At 41.3% G+C, this 21,511-nt stretch overlaps 1 protein-coding gene across 1 annotated transcript in view; it reads right to left on the reverse strand.

Annotated features, from left to right (window-relative positions):
* The window catches only part of CDH13 (cadherin 13), a gene marked incomplete at both ends in the record, with an annotated part of 413,730 nt that extends 398,220 nt beyond the window's left edge, over positions 1–15,510 (reverse strand). The window contains one exon of the mRNA XM_079541296.1: positions 15,466–15,510. Within this exon, the coding sequence (XP_079397422.1) occupies positions 15,466–15,510 (45 nt within the window). The remainder of the gene's footprint in view (positions 1–15,465) is intronic.
* Positions 15,511–21,511: the final 6,001 nt, after the last annotated feature.

The raw sequence follows: 21,511 nt of genomic DNA on the forward strand, positions 1-21,511 counted from the left end.
TTCCCTTTTGATAATTAACTTCACAAAGAAGTTGAGAAAACAAAAGTCAGTGATTCAGTAGCCTAAAGAAAGGAAGGTCCCTTCCTTATGGTTTTCCTAACAGCCAGCAGTGCAGTTCTGCCTTGGAAGATTCATCCACTAGGTACACTTAACTATAAGAAATAGCTATAAAATGCAATTTAGAACAGGCAGTCCCAGAATAAGTCCCTGTCTTTCCCTGTTTTTGCAGTGCAATCCACCCCAGGGCCTGTCTTCATGCAAATCCTATCCAGCTTGGATTTTGCAAGATGCAAGCACCTTCCCATTAAGCCAGCCACCAGAGGAGAACAGTGTCCAGCAACTCTTTGAATCTCAGCTCATCCAACTCTGAGCTGTGCTCTCAGTTATATCCACGAAAGGACAGAAAAGCTCATGGCTTAATTTCTAACTCTTCCAAATGCTAGCACCTTTTGACTAAGGACTTGTTTTTGCAGTTTCTCATTTATCTGCTTCTGTCTCTCTGGAGCCAAGATATTAAAATCCCTTTCTGATTGGCCTCCAGCAGTCCATAAAAATCTTACAGTAAATCCTGCAGCTGGAGACACACTGCTGGTACTGGCTGGATGTGCTAGAGAGCAAAATGAAATAAATGTCCACTGTAAGAAATAGCATTAACTTAGTTTCACAGAGCATTTAGAGTCTTCGATTACTTTCGGTTTCCCATGGTTTATAAAGCAACTTGTGAAAACTTGTGAAGTTCCCTGCAAAGCAGAGTTGTTGTTCCCTGCCATCAGACCAAGCAGCAGTGCAATCAGCCTGGCAAGTTTACTCAACCTCTGGCAGCCCTGCAGATCTCACTCCAGGAGGGTCTGACAGATGGTAGCTGGCCATCTTGGCACACTCTTTATTTTAAATTCTACTCTAGAGGGGCTTCTTACTATTAGGAATCAAAGCCCTTTGCAAATAGAGAAAACTAGGCAGAGGCATGCTAATTAGGCCTCACAAACCCCTGGATAGGAGCATTATCTTTTTAATCATTATACAAACACACAACAGCCACAGGTCCCCAGGCTGATGCTGCAACCCTGAGATCTCCACACAAGCCCATTCGCAGAGAGATATATGTGGACACTTTAAGTTTGCAGTGTGCTTCCTTTTTGTATTACTGACACAGTTTAATGTTGGACACATTAGGGAATGTTACAGACAGCAAGCAAAGGGTTAACACTTTCCAAAGTGCACTTACAAGACCGTTCTGACATTTCAAAAGTTAAGAGGAACTATTCTTAGCCGTGTCTAATAATATTGCAGTTTCCCACCCATGGAATCTGTGTGCAATCCTCCATTGAATTGGCAGCCTTTGGTGGTATCACTGCCACATGATTTGAACCAGGCAAAATTCAAAAACATTGCCATAGCACTGTGTAGCCAGCCTGAAAATATCTTCACCGCTCTTGGGAGATGAGTGATCCCTTTGGAATTGGTTTTTGGAACTGTAAACTAATGAATCACTAACAGCTTTAAAGTAGACAAAATGTATTGCAACACAGCATGTAGTGCAGCAGAACTGAAGGAAATCTGTTTACAGTGCTTCAACAGACACTTGAAATCAAGATGCTCAAGAAGGATGAGGCTGTTAAGAGGAAAAAAACCCAAAGTTTCAAGTGCTGTGAGCACAGTTACCTCTTCCATGGCCAGCAGCCACCTTTGGCTCCAGAAGTGTGTTCCAACCCTCCAGGGTTACCAACCAGCACCACACGTCAAGCAGCACCTTGATCCACATGGAAACACAGCTAGGGACGGAGCAAGAACGAGCCCTCCTCTGGGTCTGCTTGTGTTTGTGCTTCAGGGATAAGCACCACAATCAGAAATCACTTCTGTCACACAGCCACATTCACAGCTTAGACACCGCAACCGCGACCACAGCTGCCTGGAAACCTTGTCAGCAAGACTTATGCTATATTTGGTAATGGGACAAGGCTAACCCCAAACTTCTACTCAAGCCAAGGGGCAGCCTTGTGCTCACAGCTGATGGGAAAAGGCACTGTTTTGCAGTCCAGATTCCTGGTGAAGCAGCACAGCCTGGAGAAGCTCTAAAAAACAAAGTTCACAGGGAAAGTTGCTGGGCAAGGGAAAAGGCAAAGCTTGCAGCTCCCAACCTAAGCCACAGCTGTTTCTTAAGAAAGCTCCCTGCCCTACATCTGTCCAGTCAAAGTTGGGCTGTTACACAGATAAGTTGCCTTGAGTTAGGAAGAGACTAAGCAAAGAGAAGTGCAGCTCTGAAAGCAGCAGTTAAAACCTCATCTGCAAAAGATGGCAAGTTTGATGTTGTACTGGTTATCCAGAGTATAATTAAATATTTGCAACAAAGAGTTACTATGAATAAATACCAAGAGACTCCTGGCTTGAAGGACACCCACTGCAGTCACACTCTCTTGCCTTCCTTTCAGCAAGAAGTGTTGTCAGTAGCACTGAACAAAAGCAGAGATTTGTATACAGGTACAAACACAGCTGATCAGGTAGTTCACTGATTCACAACAATATATGAAAGAAGGGCAAATTAAAAGGCGAGTTGGTTATTATATAAGTGGACTGTTGAAGATTTGCTATTAAAAAATTTAATGTAACCACACCACAGTGAGCCAAGAAATAAGAAAGTGGGATGGAAAGCAAAAAATTTTTCTCCCTGCTGCACTGAGCTTGACCAGTATATGTGAGGCAGAAGGGTACTACAAATAAATCAAGAAGGAACACTGTTTTCATTTTACCAGCTTCTGACCCTAGAAAGATATCCTAATTCCAGTACACAGGTCACAAAAGTAGGCATAGAAACGCCATACTGGAGATGTATCCTCTACCCCAGTTGCTGCATGGCCTTCTCTCCCTCCCTCGAAGAGGCTTAAGAAAAAAATGTACCCTTCTCAGTCTAAACCTGTCCCCACCCCCAGAGCCTGGCACAAAGCTCTGCACACTGTGTACGCCTCTTGCTTACAGGCTGCAAAAGATGTACTGTGTGTACTTCCTCTGCTTCTAAAACAAAGGAATGTGCTCACAAATCAGAAACAGTTTTACGAGGAAGAGGAGGGAGAATCTTCTGTTCCCATCATATTTTGAGCCATACTGAGAACCCCACACATTCCTCAGCAGCAGTCACGGCATGAGGAGCAGCAGCATAACAGGCCTGGCATGCCCCTGACTCAGCCACCATGCTATTTTAAAAAACCCAGCCCTTCCAGGACGGGTTAGCTCAGGGCAAGGCAGCGCCCTGCTGGGGATCCTCTGCACCACTGTCTGGGCAGAGACATTGACACCATACAGAGCCCACGGAATTACTTGCTTTTTAAAGCTGCCCAGAGCAGTATGAAGGGGAGGTGGCACCCAAGCTAAGCAAGACTGTCAGCTAGCTTGGGAGCAAGAAGACAGAGCTCCCAGCCACAGCTCAACAAGTCAGGGCCCAGCACCACCCCTGTGCAACACACACAACTTCAGTCTAGAGATTGTGGAGGAACCTTTCCATGGGTCTTACTTCTGTATTAGTACCACTGATATTAAGTGACAGTTGCAGTGATACCTACACTTGAAGACAGCCTCTTTCCCATCAGGCAAGCAAATCAAGACCAGCATTCTGGTTACACAGGCATCAAACAGTAAAGATTTTTTGGATGCAGCAGACCTGAGCTACAGTCACTGACCCAGAGAAAATCAGAGCTGACTTGAACCTCTAATTCCAGTAGGTTTCCATATCAACTCACATCATTCTGTACAATAGGCCTCAGTTTCAGAAGCCCCTGTGCTACCAAGGCTGCCGAGCAGGAGTAAGAATGTTAGTTTGCTCACAATCTTTGCAGTTTTTCTTGCACATGTTTTGAGTAACTTTTTTCTCCCTATGATTTCGAGTATTTTAAAATGTCAAATGTATTTACACTGTGTTCTCTTGCACTTCACATGAGTCATGAGTCATGCAAACACCACAGAAATACAGTGTCAGAAACAGACCTATTGTACATGAATTGTACGTTCAGTTGTCAGGGGAGAGTTGTTCCATTTTAAGGACAAAACAACCTGCAGAAACGTTATGGCTAGTTAGCAAACATGCCAAAAGTCGTGCTCTTTTCTCTTTAATCTTTACTCTGCAGCTGACCTCCAAAAGATGTCAGAAGATACATAAAATGGCATGGATCTGCAAAATTATTAACAAAGGTGAAGGAATGGTGGAGAAGGATAAAAATGCCATAATATCTAAGCCTGTCTCACAGAACATCAGAGTACTTCTCTCATAACTGCTGGTCCGTAATACTCATTTCAGCAAGGCACTGCCTACTCTTAGCTTGTTCTGGGAATTGGCTCTCCTCATAATGCCAGAAACCATAAGAGCTAAACTCTCCCAAGCCTCTCTAGAACACATTTATTTCTATTGGTATTCAGTTAAAAAGTATGCTTGTGTTACATGTGACACAAGGGAAGTGACCTAGTGTACATAAAATCTTTTCAGACTCTAAAAGAAGTGATATGCAAACAGTTTAAGGAGAAACTTCAAGGTGCTGTCCTGCAATGAAGGCTGCTTTAGCCTCACATCTCATCTCTATTCAGCTTGCTGTTCTCTCCTTTCCCACTCTCTCCCCATCCAAGTAGTCAATTAAAGGAAACACATTGCCTAGGTTTTATTTCACCTACACTTGTAAAAAGTTTCTCAGAGAATCAGTAGAATGGATTTAATGACCATGAGCACAACAACGCTAAACAAGCAGACAAAAATATTGTCCATTAAGACAAAGCATGCAGCAAACAAAAATAAAGAAGTCCCACCAACACATAAAATGTAGAAGAGACGAATTCTGTGGCCTGGCAGCTAATGAATGCTTAGAGCCAGGGAAAAGATACAGAGTTATCAAGGGATTAGATTTCCTGCCTCTTGTAAATTAGTATGTAATACATACGACAAAAGTGCATAAAAGAAAGCACCAGCACCACTGTTTTTTGTTGCTGACAACAGACAGAAGCAAAAGCACTGGATACAAGTGTCAGCCTAAACTAACATGTAGGATCACTGAATTTCCATATCTTCATTTAAACACGGAGTCACTCTCTATTCCAGTGTATGTCTGTTAACTGCATGACAAACATACTTTCTAAATGCTAACAGCTGTGAACAAATTACAGGACATTACATTCTTTCCTCCCCATCTCCCCTTTATCCTTCTTTTGTTTTCCCTTGCAGCTGCAGTGGTAAGGTTTGATCCTTGTTCACATATTCTTCAACCAAGGAATGGGGCAAGAAATTCAGCAGCTATATCAGCAAGTTTATTACTACATAACAACCCAGCACTTCGGGCTCTTCAAGAGACTAGCAGCTTAAAACCATTACCAGGTAAATTCAATTCTTCCCTCCAACCACCAAGTGCAGCTAGAACTAGAATGCCTTACAGAAAGGAGGAGAGTTTTAAGAGGTCTGTGGCCCAGGCAATGCTTCAGTGGCAGAAGATTATGGGATTTTTTGTTTATTTGCTTGGTGCATCTGAACTTACCAAGAAATGTGAGAGGTTAGTACGCAACTATTGATAGTATAATGCGTACAGTTGCCTATCTACCTACGTCAGTGAAAGATTGCAGTTAAATGCTGCACTATCTCTAGGCAATCTGAAGTTTACCCAGTGGAAAAAAAAAAAAAAAAAAAAAAAGCAGAACCTACTTAAGATGCTAAAGGAATGTGACTTTGCTTAGGTGCATCTGTTTTTTCCTCATGCTGCAGGGAAACCCATCATCTTCTGAACTTCCACTAAAGAAAAAATCTCATATATAGGTGAGTTCTATAAGCATAAAGATTAAAAAAGAAGAAAGAAAGAACAGGGAGTAAGTTTCCAAAAAGAGCCTGCTGATGCTCATCTAGGCAACAAGTTAAAACAATGTTGTGTGAATTATTCATCCTTTAATTGCTTCCATCACCAGAAGTTCTAGAAGAAAAAAAAAAAAACAAAAACTAAAATCACTCAGACTACCTGATTTTTTTTTTTTTTTTGTGAACAGACAAAGTAGAACAGAGAAAAGTAATCAAAGAAGGAAATTACAGGTGTGCTGGTGCTTCCAGCCAGCCTGGAGGTAAGGCAGTGAGAACTGCTCATGCTGTGCGTGATCACTTTTTTCTTTCTCATACAGAAACCAGAAGTCAAGAACAAGTTTGAAAAGCAGCTTTGTTCAAGTTTGAGTTCTGGCAGACAACCAAGACTGCTTCTATTTGAGCCATATTCCTTCAGCCACCCATAATCAATGTTTAGTACCCACACACAGTAAATAAGAAACAGGTTCTCTGCTTTTATGCTTGTGAAAGAACAAATGCTTTGAAAATTACATTCTTCGAAGCCAATGTGAAAAGATTGCATCCTTATTTCAGAGGAACGTTATCAAACAGGAGGAGGTGGTTGTTCCACAGTCAGAGAACAGCTTTTAATAGTCCAAACAAGTCTACAGTTTCTCATATTTTGGGCTTGCAAGAAATAGTGTCTCCCCTTGATCCAAAAAAACCCAGTGAGATTTTAGCAAAGCAAAATCATGCTTCCAGCAGGTAGGCATAGAATTGGAACAGCCAAGACAACGCAGCTCATCGCCTACAAGAGCAACATAGGCTTCTGGCAGCTCTGCCACTCCGGTACATGGAAGGAAGGAAAGACGGTGTTCCCATGATATCACAGTGATATCATGTTGATACCATAACAGACTGGAACAGACACGGCTGAGGTGGAAAATACTCCACCTTTGAGACGATGTCTCACATTGGGGTGGAAATATCTGACACTTTTCCTGTACCCAAGCATTAGAAGCACAGCTGTATGTACATTGTCTGACATCTACCCAAACCCACTGCTGGCCCCATCCCCTCCTGTTCCAATGGAGGGTTTTGCCAGCAGCCATCATGTAAGCTCTACTGATAAGCAAGTACACATATTTTCCTTACACTTAGGACAACTCTGTGCAGTTATGGTTAGCTAAACACTTTCTTTTTATAGCTCCTCTGTATGCAAAAATATAAGCTGTATAGAGATAGACAGTTCTTTGGCAAATCATAACTAATTATATTCTTGAGAGTTGAGCAGGGTTATTAAAATAATATCATGAACACCAGTTGCTGATTGGCCTAAAGACTGAATTTATTCCAGGCTCCCTCCAATCAGAATTAATCTTTCGATAGCACAATGAACTGTCACTTCTGAATCAACACCAGCAGCAAAAATGACAGCAGCCTGCATCATTACTCAACTAAGATAATAGAACTAAAGTCATTGGAACAGGCAGATGTTGGAGGATGTCTCCCATTTCAGAATAATGTTCCTGTCATAACTCAACATTTATTTTAGGGAAGCAAGGATAAATTCATTACTATTTGCAGGGTGCTCAGATATAACAGTAATAGGAGCCATGTAAGCTACCAATACAAAGACAGTAGAAATGCACATGGTATCAATACTAACCATCCTTCACCTGGATGACACAAAGCAGGGCAATGCAGTCAATCCATGCCTGCCAAAGACCTTTTCCTGTGTTAGTGTGCACAACAGTAATCTGCCATTGCAAACTCAGTGCTGAAGGGATGTGCAAGAGAAGTAATTCCCACATGATGCAGTATTCCATGCTTTATTCCTAGCAACCTTATTTTCCAGTAGCGTGTTGTGTCTGAAATCATCATCTAAAAAGCTGTTTGCCAGATTGCAGTAATCAGAATTCCCAACGCACAGAACGATGCATTTCTGCAGCGATAACCAAACTTCATAGATACGACAATTAGGAACTACTACTAATGACATTTAAAACTGGAGACTGCATTCTGCATGATCATTTCTAAATGACATCTTTTAATTTAAAAGATCAGAAGAAGATAATGGTTCCGTAAATAGATGCAAATGTCAGGCCCTAATCTATTTCAGAACAACAGTTACACCCAGCGCATGGGTGTATAAAGGTGTACATCCCATTACTGCTGGGCTTTAAGGACCATCTTACATCTTTGACCCACTGCATAATATCTCCTGCAGTGGTATTCTGGTGATTGAGTGTGTTGTAACTGCTTTTGTATTCAGATCAGAGTTCTGTATTAGTAAATTAACAGGATTATCGATATTCATAAGCCAAGATTAATGGAGTTCATAGTCTGGTTAGTTCAATCAGATCATGAATTATGACAACAAGACATTTTCAAAGAGAATAAAACCACTTAGCCTGACACCAAATACCATCTTCAAATAGCAGACTAATATAGATACCCAGAAACTGAGTTTTATGTATAGTTCTATTTTAATTTCATTCTCATTTCTCTATACACTCACAGGATTTTCATTCTGCATTTCACTTAGATAAGAATGACAGATAATATCCAGGACTTCCTGGCACATGCAAAGCCAGTTATCATATGTTGGCAGAAGGTCAAACTGAACACCTTCTAATTTGGCCAGTTATCTAGCTACAGAATGACACAAACCTGGAGCTGAGTGCCATTCCTGCCACGTAGCATGGTTGGAGTTGCTCAGCTTCCTCCAACAAAGCTCAGAAACAATGGATTTAATGGGGAGGGAAATACCCATCCAATTCTAATGGCTAATTCTGTTTCCTTTCACTTAGAGAGCAAAGTACCAGATGCTCTAGATTTCCTGCTTTGTCAACTGTAGAGGAGTATTCTGTTCAGCTCTCACATTCTGATATAGCTGTTTGTTGCTTGATAAAAGGTGGTTCCCCAGGGAAAACATAGGAGTGTCTCTAGAGAAATGGCCAATACCTTATTGGGAAGTAGAAGAACTCAAAGCCTGTGAGTTTTTCTAGGAATAATTCCAGATTTTTGGAACACTGCTCCCAGGACTTCCTCTGTTCCTCAAGATACCACTAATTGGCTCAAAGTTGAAGTACGCCTATTACATTTTAACGACCATCTTAAATAAAGAAAATTAATTTATAGCAGTTCATTTCTTCCTTTTTATGGAGGCTACAGGGAAAGCCACCAGCATTTATTCAATTCAAAATGGGTTCAAAATCCCCTACATTTGACTCTGTTCAGAGACCTTACTTAAAAACTCTTTGAGCAGAAACCCTTCTTACAATTCCAACTTACGCCAAGAGAATGTAAAGAAATTGATTGACTATAAAGCAGATGAGCCAATTATCAGTGTGTTAAGTATGCTCTAAAATACCTTTTCCTCCGTAGTGATTGAAACAAATCTTAACGTGCTAACAACGATTTTGTGGATTGAACTGAAACTGAAGTTATTCATCGTCCCTCTATCTGTGGCAAGGATATTTGTTCTTTCAGTCATGTGGCAGACTGCCATTAATGCACAGCATCAATACTCCTCCACCTGGGTTTCCAGCTTAGCTTGCTGACTTTGCATTGGAGCAGATAAGGAGCACTCACTACAAAACTCAAGAGGAGAAACAAGGGCTAACCTTCAACAGTAGTTTTCAGGACACAAATAATAATAGCTGAAAAAATCTCACAGGTATAATCTAAATATTTGTAAGTGGGCATATCTTATATCCTGAACTGAAGATGTAAACCTGTAATTTGCTCCGTCTTTCTAAGTATTTCTTTGCATACCATATTAAAAGTGCTGTGACAGCTTAATGGCCTAGAACCTGTGGTTTTCAGCATTTTAAGTCCTTGTTATGCACAAAGTTCATCTGCCCTGACTACTCACAGACATTAGCTTTTGGAAATATATACTTGTACTACCAACAGGAAATTAAACATTAGCTTTTCTAGAAACCTGTGAATTCCAGAGAGCTGCATCTGAGTGCTGAAATTTGAGCTCTTTAAAAGCTTGAGAGTGGATGTTCAGCTCCCTAAAAAGCAGAACACCTTACAGATATCAAAATAGACATCCGTACATGGATGTTCACAGATATCAGTAGTTATTTAAATACTTTAATCAGCTTTTCCAAGTGGTTAGAGATACTGATAGACTGCTGTGTGCTGAAAAGGTTCACTCCTCCCCACTCTTAATAGCACATACTTATTTTAGTCTGTTCCAATCAGCTCCATCAAACCAAATCTGAAATTCCCCCCCCCCCCCTTTTTTTTCAAGTGAGGAAAATTAATGATGCAAAACATAGTAGAATATTGAATAAGTTAGCACTGGAATGACTACCTTACATAGAAAACAGTAAGGATTTTAAAGAATCTGATGTTTCCACCTGATAGAGAATACAGTTCACATCATAACTCCACACTGAAACAAGCAGGAGGCAAATTTCCAAGACCTTTGAATAATGAAACAGTGGTTAATAAAGCAAATCTTATTTTTCCACTCCTCTTTAGTTTTTAATATCCTACTGATTTGTATCTACTAGCTGCAGGACACACAAAGTAACAGAAAAGCAGTCTCCCATCAGGAGAACAGTGCCATTCACCTAGCGATTAGGGCAGGCACAGTGTAACCGTGTAACTGTGACCAAGAAATCTGGCATCACCCAGAGTTACCAAATACCATGCATGTCCCATTTAGTCTTCTGAGCATGGCCTATCCTCCTTTCTCTCTGTCTCCTCTCCAGCACGCATGGTAGATTGTCTTTTTTTCTTCACATTGGTGTATCTCTAGTATTCTAACCAAGAAAGTGGATTTGGTGCTGGTATCTGTCAAAGCGGGAAGGAAGAAGGGATTTCTATGAAATGACTGAAGCCCCACCACCACTCACTAACCTCATATTTCTGTCTCAAGTCCGAGATAAAGCTCTTCTCCTTCCCAAAAGTTTTATGCTGGCTTAGGGACTCTGATGTCTGAGTCCACAACTTTCACACGCATGCAAGTACATCCCAGCAGCTAAAGGCAAGAGATGTTCCTCCACGCAGTAATGCAGGAAGAGTACAACATTAATAAATCCGTTTTCTAGCTTGTCTCTACATATTAATAAAATGTTAAAAGCCTGCTTATCTAGTCACTAACAGGAAGAAAATGAAAGACAGAGCTTAATACCTTCTTGAATAGTCACCACAGTTGCTATCTACATAGATTTAATATCTCCTGTTGCACTAGACTACTGAGATACCTTTTAGAAATGCTCATTTCTTAGTTGACAAATGACTAAGGATCAAGTCAACACCCTCCAATGGATTAGGGCACACATTGCATACAACAGAATAACATTTTTTCCTATTTTTGACTATCAGAAACCAAATACATTGTCTGAACTCCCTCTTGAATAGAAAAATAGCATCTCAAGTAGTACGTAGAAATGCAGGTTTAATTGTAATGCCATAACTCACAGAATTTCATGAGTAGTTTCACTCATCTATCATAGCACATCCCCCTTGTTTGGCAGTAAGGAGTCTGGTCAGATCTGGATAAGAACAGCTTCCAATGGTTAGAGCTGTTGCCCATCACGAGACTAACTCAGCAGGGTCCAACCTTCCCTCCAAGGCACCATCTGACAAATGGTAGAGCACGACTGCTGGAATGGTTCTGTGCTTGGGAGACATCATCTTTTGGATGAGATACCGCAGAGGAAAATCTTTGACTACACAACCCAATAAGAGATGGCCCGTTCGCAGAATGCTCGACAATACCGAAGCATTTTACATAACAATTAGCAATGGAATTTCACTAATGCTTCTAAAATCATCCTTCTAACAACTCAGATACAGCACAACAGAAACAGGATGCTTTTCCTCTGGAATTCTGCAATCATAAGTAATCTTAAAGTAAGTACCAATAAGATACAACGGGGAAATATTTGGTCTGAATTTCAGCATAATCATTAACATTATTCCAAGAGACATTGTGAGCAAGAATTTTCCTTTTTCATGAAGCTGGTAAATTCCTCTTGCTTTCAGTACCTTTGTGTCAGCTTTCAGGCTGTGCATGGAGCCCTCTTCTGGAGAAATTTGAAAAAATGAAAGCTTAAGAATGCAGCAGTGTGGTCTATGCATTTGTGGACAGTTTTAGGACTAATCTTCTCTATTCACTATAAAGACAAGCTTGTAAAATCTACACATTTTACCCAATTCACTTAATTACAACCCAGCAGAACATCACAGTTACAGTTAAGGCCATCAAAAATAGCTTTTCCTCCCCTCATCCAAGCTTCACTCAAAAATGTTGTGTTGAATTTATCTGCCTGCATGAAGCACAAAACATACAAAGCTCGGAACAACTTTCATTTTAGAAAAATAAAAACATTCTACATGGGCCTTAGGAAATATTCCTTGGGAAAACACACAGAAAACAAACCTGACTCAACAGATTCACAAATCTCTAGGTATTTACTGTTAACTGCACGTTTTATAGAGAAATGCACAAACTACCAGAGGATACTCTGTTTGATTGTCAACTTCTGATCAATAAAGCTGCATATTATAGATAAGCTTTGTAGTTTTAAAGGTGTTCATGAATTAAGGGTGTGAAACATATATCTTACACCACTACTTCAGTTAACGTTCAGTTTTCCTCTTGTTGAACGCAGACAAACTATCAGTAATAGTGCTTTTCTAAGCCTCTGATAAATAAAAATATTTATCAACCACCTGTTTAATACAATTTTTAATCAATAATGCATCCCATTGAGCATGTGTATGTGAAAAACTGATGCCCCATTAATATCTTTATCCTTTCATGGCTTTGAAAGACGAGTTTTCTAGATTTAACAAATACAGCTGAATTAAATGCAGATTAAAAACACACAGACCAGAAATTACAAGTTTTACATCCTTCAGTTTAAAAATATATATATATCAGAAGAACAGAAACACATAAACATTCCATTGCTTTCAGTTCATGCTCCATTACTTTCAGTTCATGCTCTCAAAATCTCACCAGATATCTCTGAGACTTTTTCGTACACTGTAAACTTTGTCATCATTACTCTGAGATGAAGTTCTTCCTATCCTCTGCTTCCACAGAAAGTATTGCATTACTAGATTGTTATTGCTCAGAAATCATTTTATCAAAATTGAGCTTTTCTTGTTCCACTAGCACTGTATTATAGCAATCATTATTGCTACTACTGAGGAAAAAAAAAATAAAAAAGAAAACTTATGAGAAATCCCAAAATGTGTTACAACTACTATACAGCCAGATGGCTGCATTTGTTTAGTATGTTGTTTCTCACATTCTTCTGTTTACTTTTCCTGTCACATGCAAGTTGTGCATGTGGTGTGTCAAAGAGAAAAGCTGAGCAGCATTTCAGTAATTCCCTTTTTTCTTTATCTAAAATGTCATCATTTTCACTTCGTACTGTAACCTGTCAACACTCAGCATCCTCACTCCTGAAGACAGATTTATGTACATTTGCTTATTACAACTAATTCATTCCTCAACTCATTTACTCTTAGACACAATACATAAAGTGAACTTGGAACTGTGTTAAATTACCATGTCTAGGCATTGATAAATGAATCTGCACATGCTAATAAAGTGGGGTGTGGTTTAAACACATAAATACAGAGCAATGCTAAAGCTCCACAAGCTGAGCCCTGCGGGTACTCAGACTTGCCTCAGCCTAGCAAGAACAGCAACTCTGAAGTGCTGCTGAAAGTTATCAATGGAGTGCAGAGTTAAACTGTTTGCAGAATCCAGGGTTCTGCACTTCGTCAAATTTTAAGTGATTACTGGTATTAAAACTAAAAATAAAAAAAAAAAACAAAAAACAACAGGCTATGTGGTTTACTAGGTCTTAGAAGTCTGTCCCCCCCTCTATCATAAACATTTTCCTACAAGGGACCTTAAAAAAAAAAAAAAAAAAATCCAAACTCAAGCTGAAGAAAACTGAAAGGAAAAGAAAAATAAGAACAAGAAAAGACAAGTCTTGGAGAATACCAACCAAACTGCAGTTCGTCAATCAGGTCTCAAGCCCAAGGTCAGGGGCACCAGCTTGGTGTACCCCCTGGTTACCCCACTACCAGGTGCCCCCTCTCCCTAAACATATTGCCTCCCATGGCCAGCCCTGCCAGCCCTGCAGTCTGCCCAGCCTGGGTGTCAGCCCACTTTAACAACTTCTCTGCAGAAGCCTTTTGCACACCCCTAGCTCATCCCAAAGGCTCTCAGCCTTCCCTGGGCGGTAGCTTGCATGCTGGGGATCCCCCTTACATACACACACAGCCCCGGCCCCAGCTGCTGGGGTGGCCCTGCAAGAAACTCCGCATACATGCTGCTCTGGGACCTCAAACTCATCCTTCTCCAGTACATTCAGGCACCGTGCCCACAGCCCAAAAGCAGTTGCTTTCATTTACTGCACTCACTGAAGCAGGACTGTAACCCTGAGCCCACCCAAATGCCTCTGTGCTTGCTCACATGAGCTCTGATCATGGAGTGCCTCACTGTCTTGCAGCTTCAACCACCCACCAGCGCCTGTCCTCCAAATCAGGCTCAGCCAGGACTCAAGTATGCCCACCCAGACCCACAGCTTGTCTGTTATAGTTCACATGACTGCTGCTCACTTACACAAGCACCCTTGGTGTGCCTCCTCTCAGCAGCAGAGCTCTTCCAACATTCACCGTTCTCTGCTCTTTCTTCTATTTTGGAAAAGCAAATTAAATTCTTTCTGGAGATTACAGTTGCACAAGCACCAGTGCACAGACTCAGGAATCCCAGCACTACTTTGACACTAAAATCTACCAAATCCCTAAGGGTTAACAAAACCACTCGGTCACCAGTCAGAAAGGAATTAACTTTTATCTCCACTCAGAGCACAGGGTGCCAGTGCCACCATCACTAAATGCAAGAGTTTACAAAGCTCCTAAGACAAAAGAAAGAAAGAGGCATTTATGCTGGACAACAAAGGATTCGCAAACCTCTCCAGAGCTTCCAAAAAGTAAGCCCTGAAACAGCAGCAAGAGGAAAAGAGAGCAACCAGAAGGTGCTGAGAAGTCAAAGCCCTGCGAGACCCTTTGCTTTGACAGACAGCAGCAGCGGGGCTTTAGCAGCTCTGTGTTTTTAAGGCTGGGTGTTTTTTCCTCTGCTTTCTGGCAGAGGGGGATCTGTTACATTTAATAAGAGAAAGGCTACATAGTAAGTCATTAACAGTAATACACATCTATCAGGAGAGAGTACGGGAACGGAGCCTTTTGCAAGGTCTGATTTTATTTTTCCTCTGCATTCTCCCCTCCCGTTTTTAAAAAGCAATAAATAAAGTGGGCTGCCTATAACAGCCTATCTGCCTACTACCCGGCAAAAGCCACAGAGGAAAGAGGCAAATCAAAGTTGCAGCATTTGATATGACAGAAAATATTGCTGCTGCAGCTGCTACCGAGACACTTGAAAGATTCCCCCCCCACCCTCCCCTCTCTGAAAGGCAACAAAAAAATGCTGTATATCATACAGCAAATTTCTTGTAATTGTAAATCAGGCAACTATGAGATACTACATTCCTAGCAACTGGCTTGTAGCAGAGATCTTGCATCTTTCAACAGTAATTCAAGCAATATATAATTACACAAATCAGACGTGAATTACAAATACTTTCAAATCCAAATGCACAAGAGAAAGAAGAGGAATAAAAAAACCCCACATTTCTTACCTGGGACAGCAGAAAGGACAGAGTAAGTTGAGTTTTGTGCTGCATTTTGCCAGACTAGAACGTACCAGAGGCTTTTTCATTCATGCACTCGGCTGCACTGAGCATATTTTCACTGTGAAACAGCCTTTGAGAAGAGACTCTGCCTTGAGAGCCAGCCAACTTCCCAAATAGATCAGCAGCATCATCACTAAAGCATTGGATAGAGTCTGATGACCAGAACCAATGGCTTTACAAGGATGATTTCTTCACAAAGCATCCCCATTTTGCATCACACACATTGGGCAAGCACCTCTCACAAACACAGCACCTTTAGAAAGCATTTTGCTTTGGTGTATTTGTGTGTTTAGTTTCAGTCTAACAAATCACACCTTGCAGATCTCAACAGTATTTTCCCTTTTAGAGAATTGAATTGCAGAGAGGAATAAGAGGAACTCTGAGCAGTGCTGCAAAGATGTTCTCTTTATTAAAATGTTAATAAGGTGTGCTTTATTTTCAATAAATCAAAAAAAAAAAAAAAAAAAAAATGACCACTGCAGTTTTAGTTACTTCTAAGCCTCAGGAGCAGAAATACAGATTATATTTTATGTTTTCCCCTCAATCTCACAAATCACAATGAAGACAGATCAATTCTAACCTGCAGAAAAAATCCATCATATAGCAATAGATTTTATTAACTGCTCGGGTAATGGCAGGACTGGCTTTTGATTAAATGTACTTGAATCTAGGACAAAGTTTCTAAGGTGCATATCCTTCAATTACAAAAAGTTTTCTCGTTTGAAAGAGGGAACCTGGTGTCTCAAGAGCAAGCTTTGCCTGGATTGGTTGCGTTGCAACCAAGTAGAACCACCAGATAGACCACAGACTGCAGTTTAATTCCCCCAACTCGAACATTTTCAGCTCCTCCTCTCCTGCCACTCCCCATTGTCACAACACAAAAAAGGACAGCACCTGCCCTTTTCTGTCTTCTTGAAGTCACCGGGGTTATTTAGCAGTACCCTTCCCCCACCTTCAGTATGATCTCAACCCTCCTCTTCTCTTCTGACTTTACGCTTTTCCCTTGCTTGCTCATCTGGCAGACGTGGCTGCCATCACACCCTGTTCTGCCCCACCACGGGTGATTGCTGAACCCATGAAGATGAGCAGAGATACAGGGAGCAGAGGACAGGCAGCCAGATGGGAAAGTACATGCATTCAGAGAAGCTGCCAGCCACTTTGAGTTCCTCAGCATCAGCAGGAGCTCCCTGCGCTGAATAATGTAAGTTGATAGCTTCCAAAACTACTGTTAGTCTACTGCTCACAGCTCACGTATTTTACTTACGAACTGGACAAAAAATGAAGGTAAATACTGTCTTTCACATCTAGGTCCTCACATGCAGCACTCTGTTCCAGTATCTTAATCACAGCTGAGGATCAATAAACACTCAAGACAGATCACTATTCAGACACATACATCAAAGCAGGTTTTTTTTGGGGGGGTGGGGGTTGTGTGGGTGTGGTGTTTTTTTTTTGTTTTATTTTTTCCTCTTTTGTAGTTGGCTAAGGAAAGCTTTACCAGGCTTTGCTTGGTAAAAAGAGCAAAATTTAAAAAAAAATATGACTAAAAAAAGTGACCAACCATTTCCCATTGCTCCTTGAAAGTCTCAGCTTTCCCTCATAGCATAAATCCCAGCCTTAGGAGAAGCACCCCAGAAGTTAACCAAGCAGCCTTGGGATCCCTGCAGGGCTCAGCCTGCCCAGGGCTGTGGATCACAGACCGCGCAGCCTCGATGGGACCACTGGGATTTGGACAGTTTATGGAACCCCACAACTGCAGCCAAACAGCTGAGTGAGTTTCCAGACCGACCAGAAGTAGGTGGCGGCTGAGAGAAACAAAAGATCGACATCTTGTTTCACAGGAAAAAGAGTCATTAATTAATACACAGGTATAAAAAAATACAAAGCTGCACTGTAGTGATTCACTCCAGAGTTATGCTTGTGGCAACGCAAGATTTGAGCTGCTGTTAGCAGTTAGCTTCAATGTGAGATAGCACACAGTGAAAGGACCACCCCACAAGGAGGGCGGAAAGGCAAGGCAGGTTTGAGCTGTTCCTGTGCTGCCACAGCCACAAGAAGCCATGCTGGACCTGCTGCCTCCAGCCTCACCATAGGATGTTACAGTACAGCCCCAGGGGACTTGGGGCCAGCCCCTGACCTTCCACTGGAACACCAGCACGCTGTTAGAAAAATAATTTGCTAACTTCTTACCTCCAGTTCTCCTCAGCTGGTCCTCCAGCTGCAGGCCTTTGCAAGGAGCTGCCAGGTCCAATATGGCGGAGCGCAAGGCCTGCCTCAGAGCTATGGCTGCAGGGTCTGAGCGCCTCCGGGGAAAGGCCTCTGTGCTGCATGATGGCAGCCCTGGGCACTGACTGCAGCTGAGCGTGGGTCAGCAGGAACCTCCAGCAGGCAGAAATCAGCCCCGAGAGCCAGCACAAGGCAACAGCTTGTTACAGGTAGGCTCCCAGAAGGAGCAGGGTCATCTCTGCTAATTACACTGTTAATGAAAAGCTGGTGGAGTTTAATTCAGAAAGTGAATCCCCTGCAGTGCAGGATTTAGGGCCTAGCCGAGAGAGAGAAACTCTGGGGTTCAGCCCTTTGCTTTTAAAGGCTTTTATGGTGAGCTGTGCTTCTCTTGCCCACTGGCTGCTGATGTAAATTGTGAGGCAATTTTAAGCAATGACTGAAATGGGTTTTGGTTTGTGAAGGAAGAAAGTTCCTGCTGATACCTTTTCTGGATCCAAGCCTAAATTAACTGATGGCTGTAACATGCACTGTAGTCTTTAGATATGAGATGCCACCCTTTTCACTTACAAAAATTTAGGCAATTTGACACTGCAGCTCACTTCTTTTTCCTCAGTGTGCTCTGGCAGTAGAGGCTAATGCTGAGCTGGTGCTAATAGGGACAATTCTAATTGCCTGCAGCACATAGGGTATTGCCAGAGATAGACCCATTAGTGGATGAGGGAGGGACTTTATGGAGCAAAACACCTCTGTGCTGCCAGAAATGCCTTTTGACCTTTGGAAGATGAGTGCCCTGACTCTATCTGTAAAAGCTGGTGATTAACTACCATGAATCTATCAGAAGAACAAGGGAAGGGAAGTTCACTTTTGTGTAAAGTGAGTCACGTATGAAGCCTGGATGCAAGAGAGAGGGACTAATTTCCTCTGCTGAAGCACTGGCAATCTATATGCTCCTGGCTGCAACACCATACTGCAGTTTCTGACTCCTTCAAGTATGGAAAAAGACTATAGCACAGGGCAGAAACTGGGAGTTTGTAAGCATGTCTCAAGGACAGAAGGAACAAAAAGAGCACATCTCCAATGTGGAAGCACAATGAGTCCAAGACAACTCAATCCTTTTCTGAACAGTGGCTGGCCCTCAGAATAGGTATGGTCAAATTTATTTTAGGAAAGATAGGGCATGTGTAGAGTGGAACAGAAGTGCATTTAAGCAAACTAATTTGAGAGTGAGTTTAGCTGCAGCATATTTGACATTGACCTTATTATTAGGAAAAACACGCTTGTTAGGGCTTTCTGAAATCCTGCTGAGTTCAGTCCAAGAACTGCCAGGGAAGAGAAGAAAACAAGCCTGACCTGCTGTATCCATCAGACTTGGCACTGCTATGCCTACAGAGCCACCACCACTTCGTGAGGCCAAGGAATTCTAGTAAATATACCTGACTAGAGCTGGAATCTGTAGCAAGAGTGAAATCTCATCTTGTGCCTGAGGTTCTCAAGCAGGAAGAAATGAAGTAACCAGCTGCAGTAATGTTTTGTTCTGGAGGACCGAAATTCGGAAGACTGCACTGGAGTTAAATTAGCTGAGCAGTTAAGGAATGTGTTTTAAATCATTGTGGTTTTCTGCCAAAATATGTTTGGATAGGGATTTTCAGCCTTAATGCAGCTGAATTATCTTTGAGAAGGCATCACGAAAACATGAAAATAGGAATTTTGCAGTTTGAAGGCTTTTTGTTATGTACCTTACCCAGTACCTCCATAGTACCTCTCCTACAAGTATTTCTTATGCTTATTAGCAACAGAAAACCTGGCATTAATGCAGCTTGCTATAAAACCTGTGGGACTGCTGAATGCATTGTCTACTGTTATTTCTCTACATCCCACCCCACGTTCTAGAATAGTAAATGGGTTTTGTTTTCACACATGCAAACAGGAAAGTTACAGGCAACTAGAACAGCCTGATACTGCAGTGAGAAGAAATAGGGTGTGTTTCATTGTCAGGAGAGGGATAAAAACGGTGAGTCAGACAGGAATCTTACACTTTAGAATAAATCCTTAAGAGACCAGTGCACTTTTCTTTCCAAAACAGAAAAATAGTCCATGTTTATTACCACAAGATCTATTTCTTCAACTTTTAAAGCAGACAGACCAATTACTTTTTGGTTTTTCATTCTGAGTCCTTTAAATATAAGCAACGTGCACGTTCAACTTCTAAAATTGAGTTGCTGTAAAATATTCTAGAGTAACAGTTTACAATACTGTGCTCTAATGCTACATCTGCTTGCCGACTTTATGTGTTCCTGTGTTAATCTTTTTTTCCAGAACTAGAATTAGGTATTAGAACTACCTATGCTGCTACTTACCCAGCTAATACGGTTCTAATCATGATCTGCTAGTAAAATGCCTCATGTTTTGAGCAGATAAGGAATGGAGACACAGTTTTGCACTTTATAAAACTACTATGTGAACATGATTATTATTTACTTATAACTGTAGAGCCTTCAAGTTAACATCCTTCAAGATTGCCTTCTTCTTCTTTATCCCAGGCAAAATAAATAAATACATATTTGAACTAACTGTTATTTTAAATAAACAAAGAATCATGTAATCTTCTAATCCTTACTTAAGAAGCAAACCATTCTTTAATCCACCCTTCATCTGAGCTAAACTGGGGATGGAGTGAGAAGAACTTTATGGATGCATTGGGTAGGATGTCTCACAGGGTCTGTTTCATGGAAATGACTTTTTTTCTATCCCTTTCTCTCAGTTGGCCCCTGTGGGCCCTGCTCTTCCACTGACTTCCAGCATCTAACAGCTTTCTGGAGTGTTGGCAGGTATTTTCTCAACTCAGTTATAGACCTGTACCTAGCAGATGAATGATTGCAACTGAGCTTGCTCTCTAACCTTGCCCCAGCCATAAAGCTCCAAGGCACTTTTGCTTAGTGGTTTTCTGCAGCAACTCTGTTACTTTCAGTCCTATAGCCTTATCCATGGGCAAATAGTTCAATTCCAACCCCATATTTACCTACTTTTCTCTAATACAAGGATACCTCACACATTTTATTTGTCCTCTCCAAAACATAGGCATGTAGCAACTTAATCCTGCAATGCTACTGAAGGAAAACTGAGACATGCAATGCAAAGGGACCTGATTAAGATCGTGAGGGTGATCAAAACTGGGCCACATGCTAAATGCCTTTGGCACTGCTCCTTCCCTCTATTGAAAGAACCAGTCAGCCTTCCCTGGAGGACCTGGGAGCTTCCTTTGTTATTGAACAAAACTAAAGCTAAAATACAGTTTAATGTAAAAATAACCATTAATTGAGCTGTTTCCATTCCCCACATGTGCCCCTCCCTCATTTCACCACCACCACTCCTTTACCCTCCCTCCATAAGCATGCTTGTTTCTGGCCTAAATACAGGTGTTCTGGAAGCAATTACAGCTCTGCTGGAACAGAATATGATGCACGGCATCTCATCAGTGTTTTCCCTTCATTAAGGGAATGACTCCTTGTTTCCTTGTTTCCTTTCTGACCTCACCTATTGTTTAGGAAATGAATGGACATAGGAGTGAGAAAATTTGTTTTGGCAATGGGATCTGTATTTTCCAAGCCTCTGTTATACTGAAATCTGCCCAGAAATATAAATCAGAATAATTAACAGCACCAAAAAAAAAAAAGGAAAAAAGCACAAAGGAGCTTATCATTCCCTATTTTATTCCCTATTTTGGTAGTAACTATACAAAGTCAAAGTCACTGTATAAAAATCCACT

The sequence above is a fragment of the Tetrao urogallus genome (assembly GCF_951394365.1).
Source record: "Tetrao urogallus genome assembly, chromosome: 12".
Classification (NCBI taxonomy): Eukaryota; Metazoa; Chordata; class Aves; order Galliformes; family Phasianidae; genus Tetrao; species Tetrao urogallus.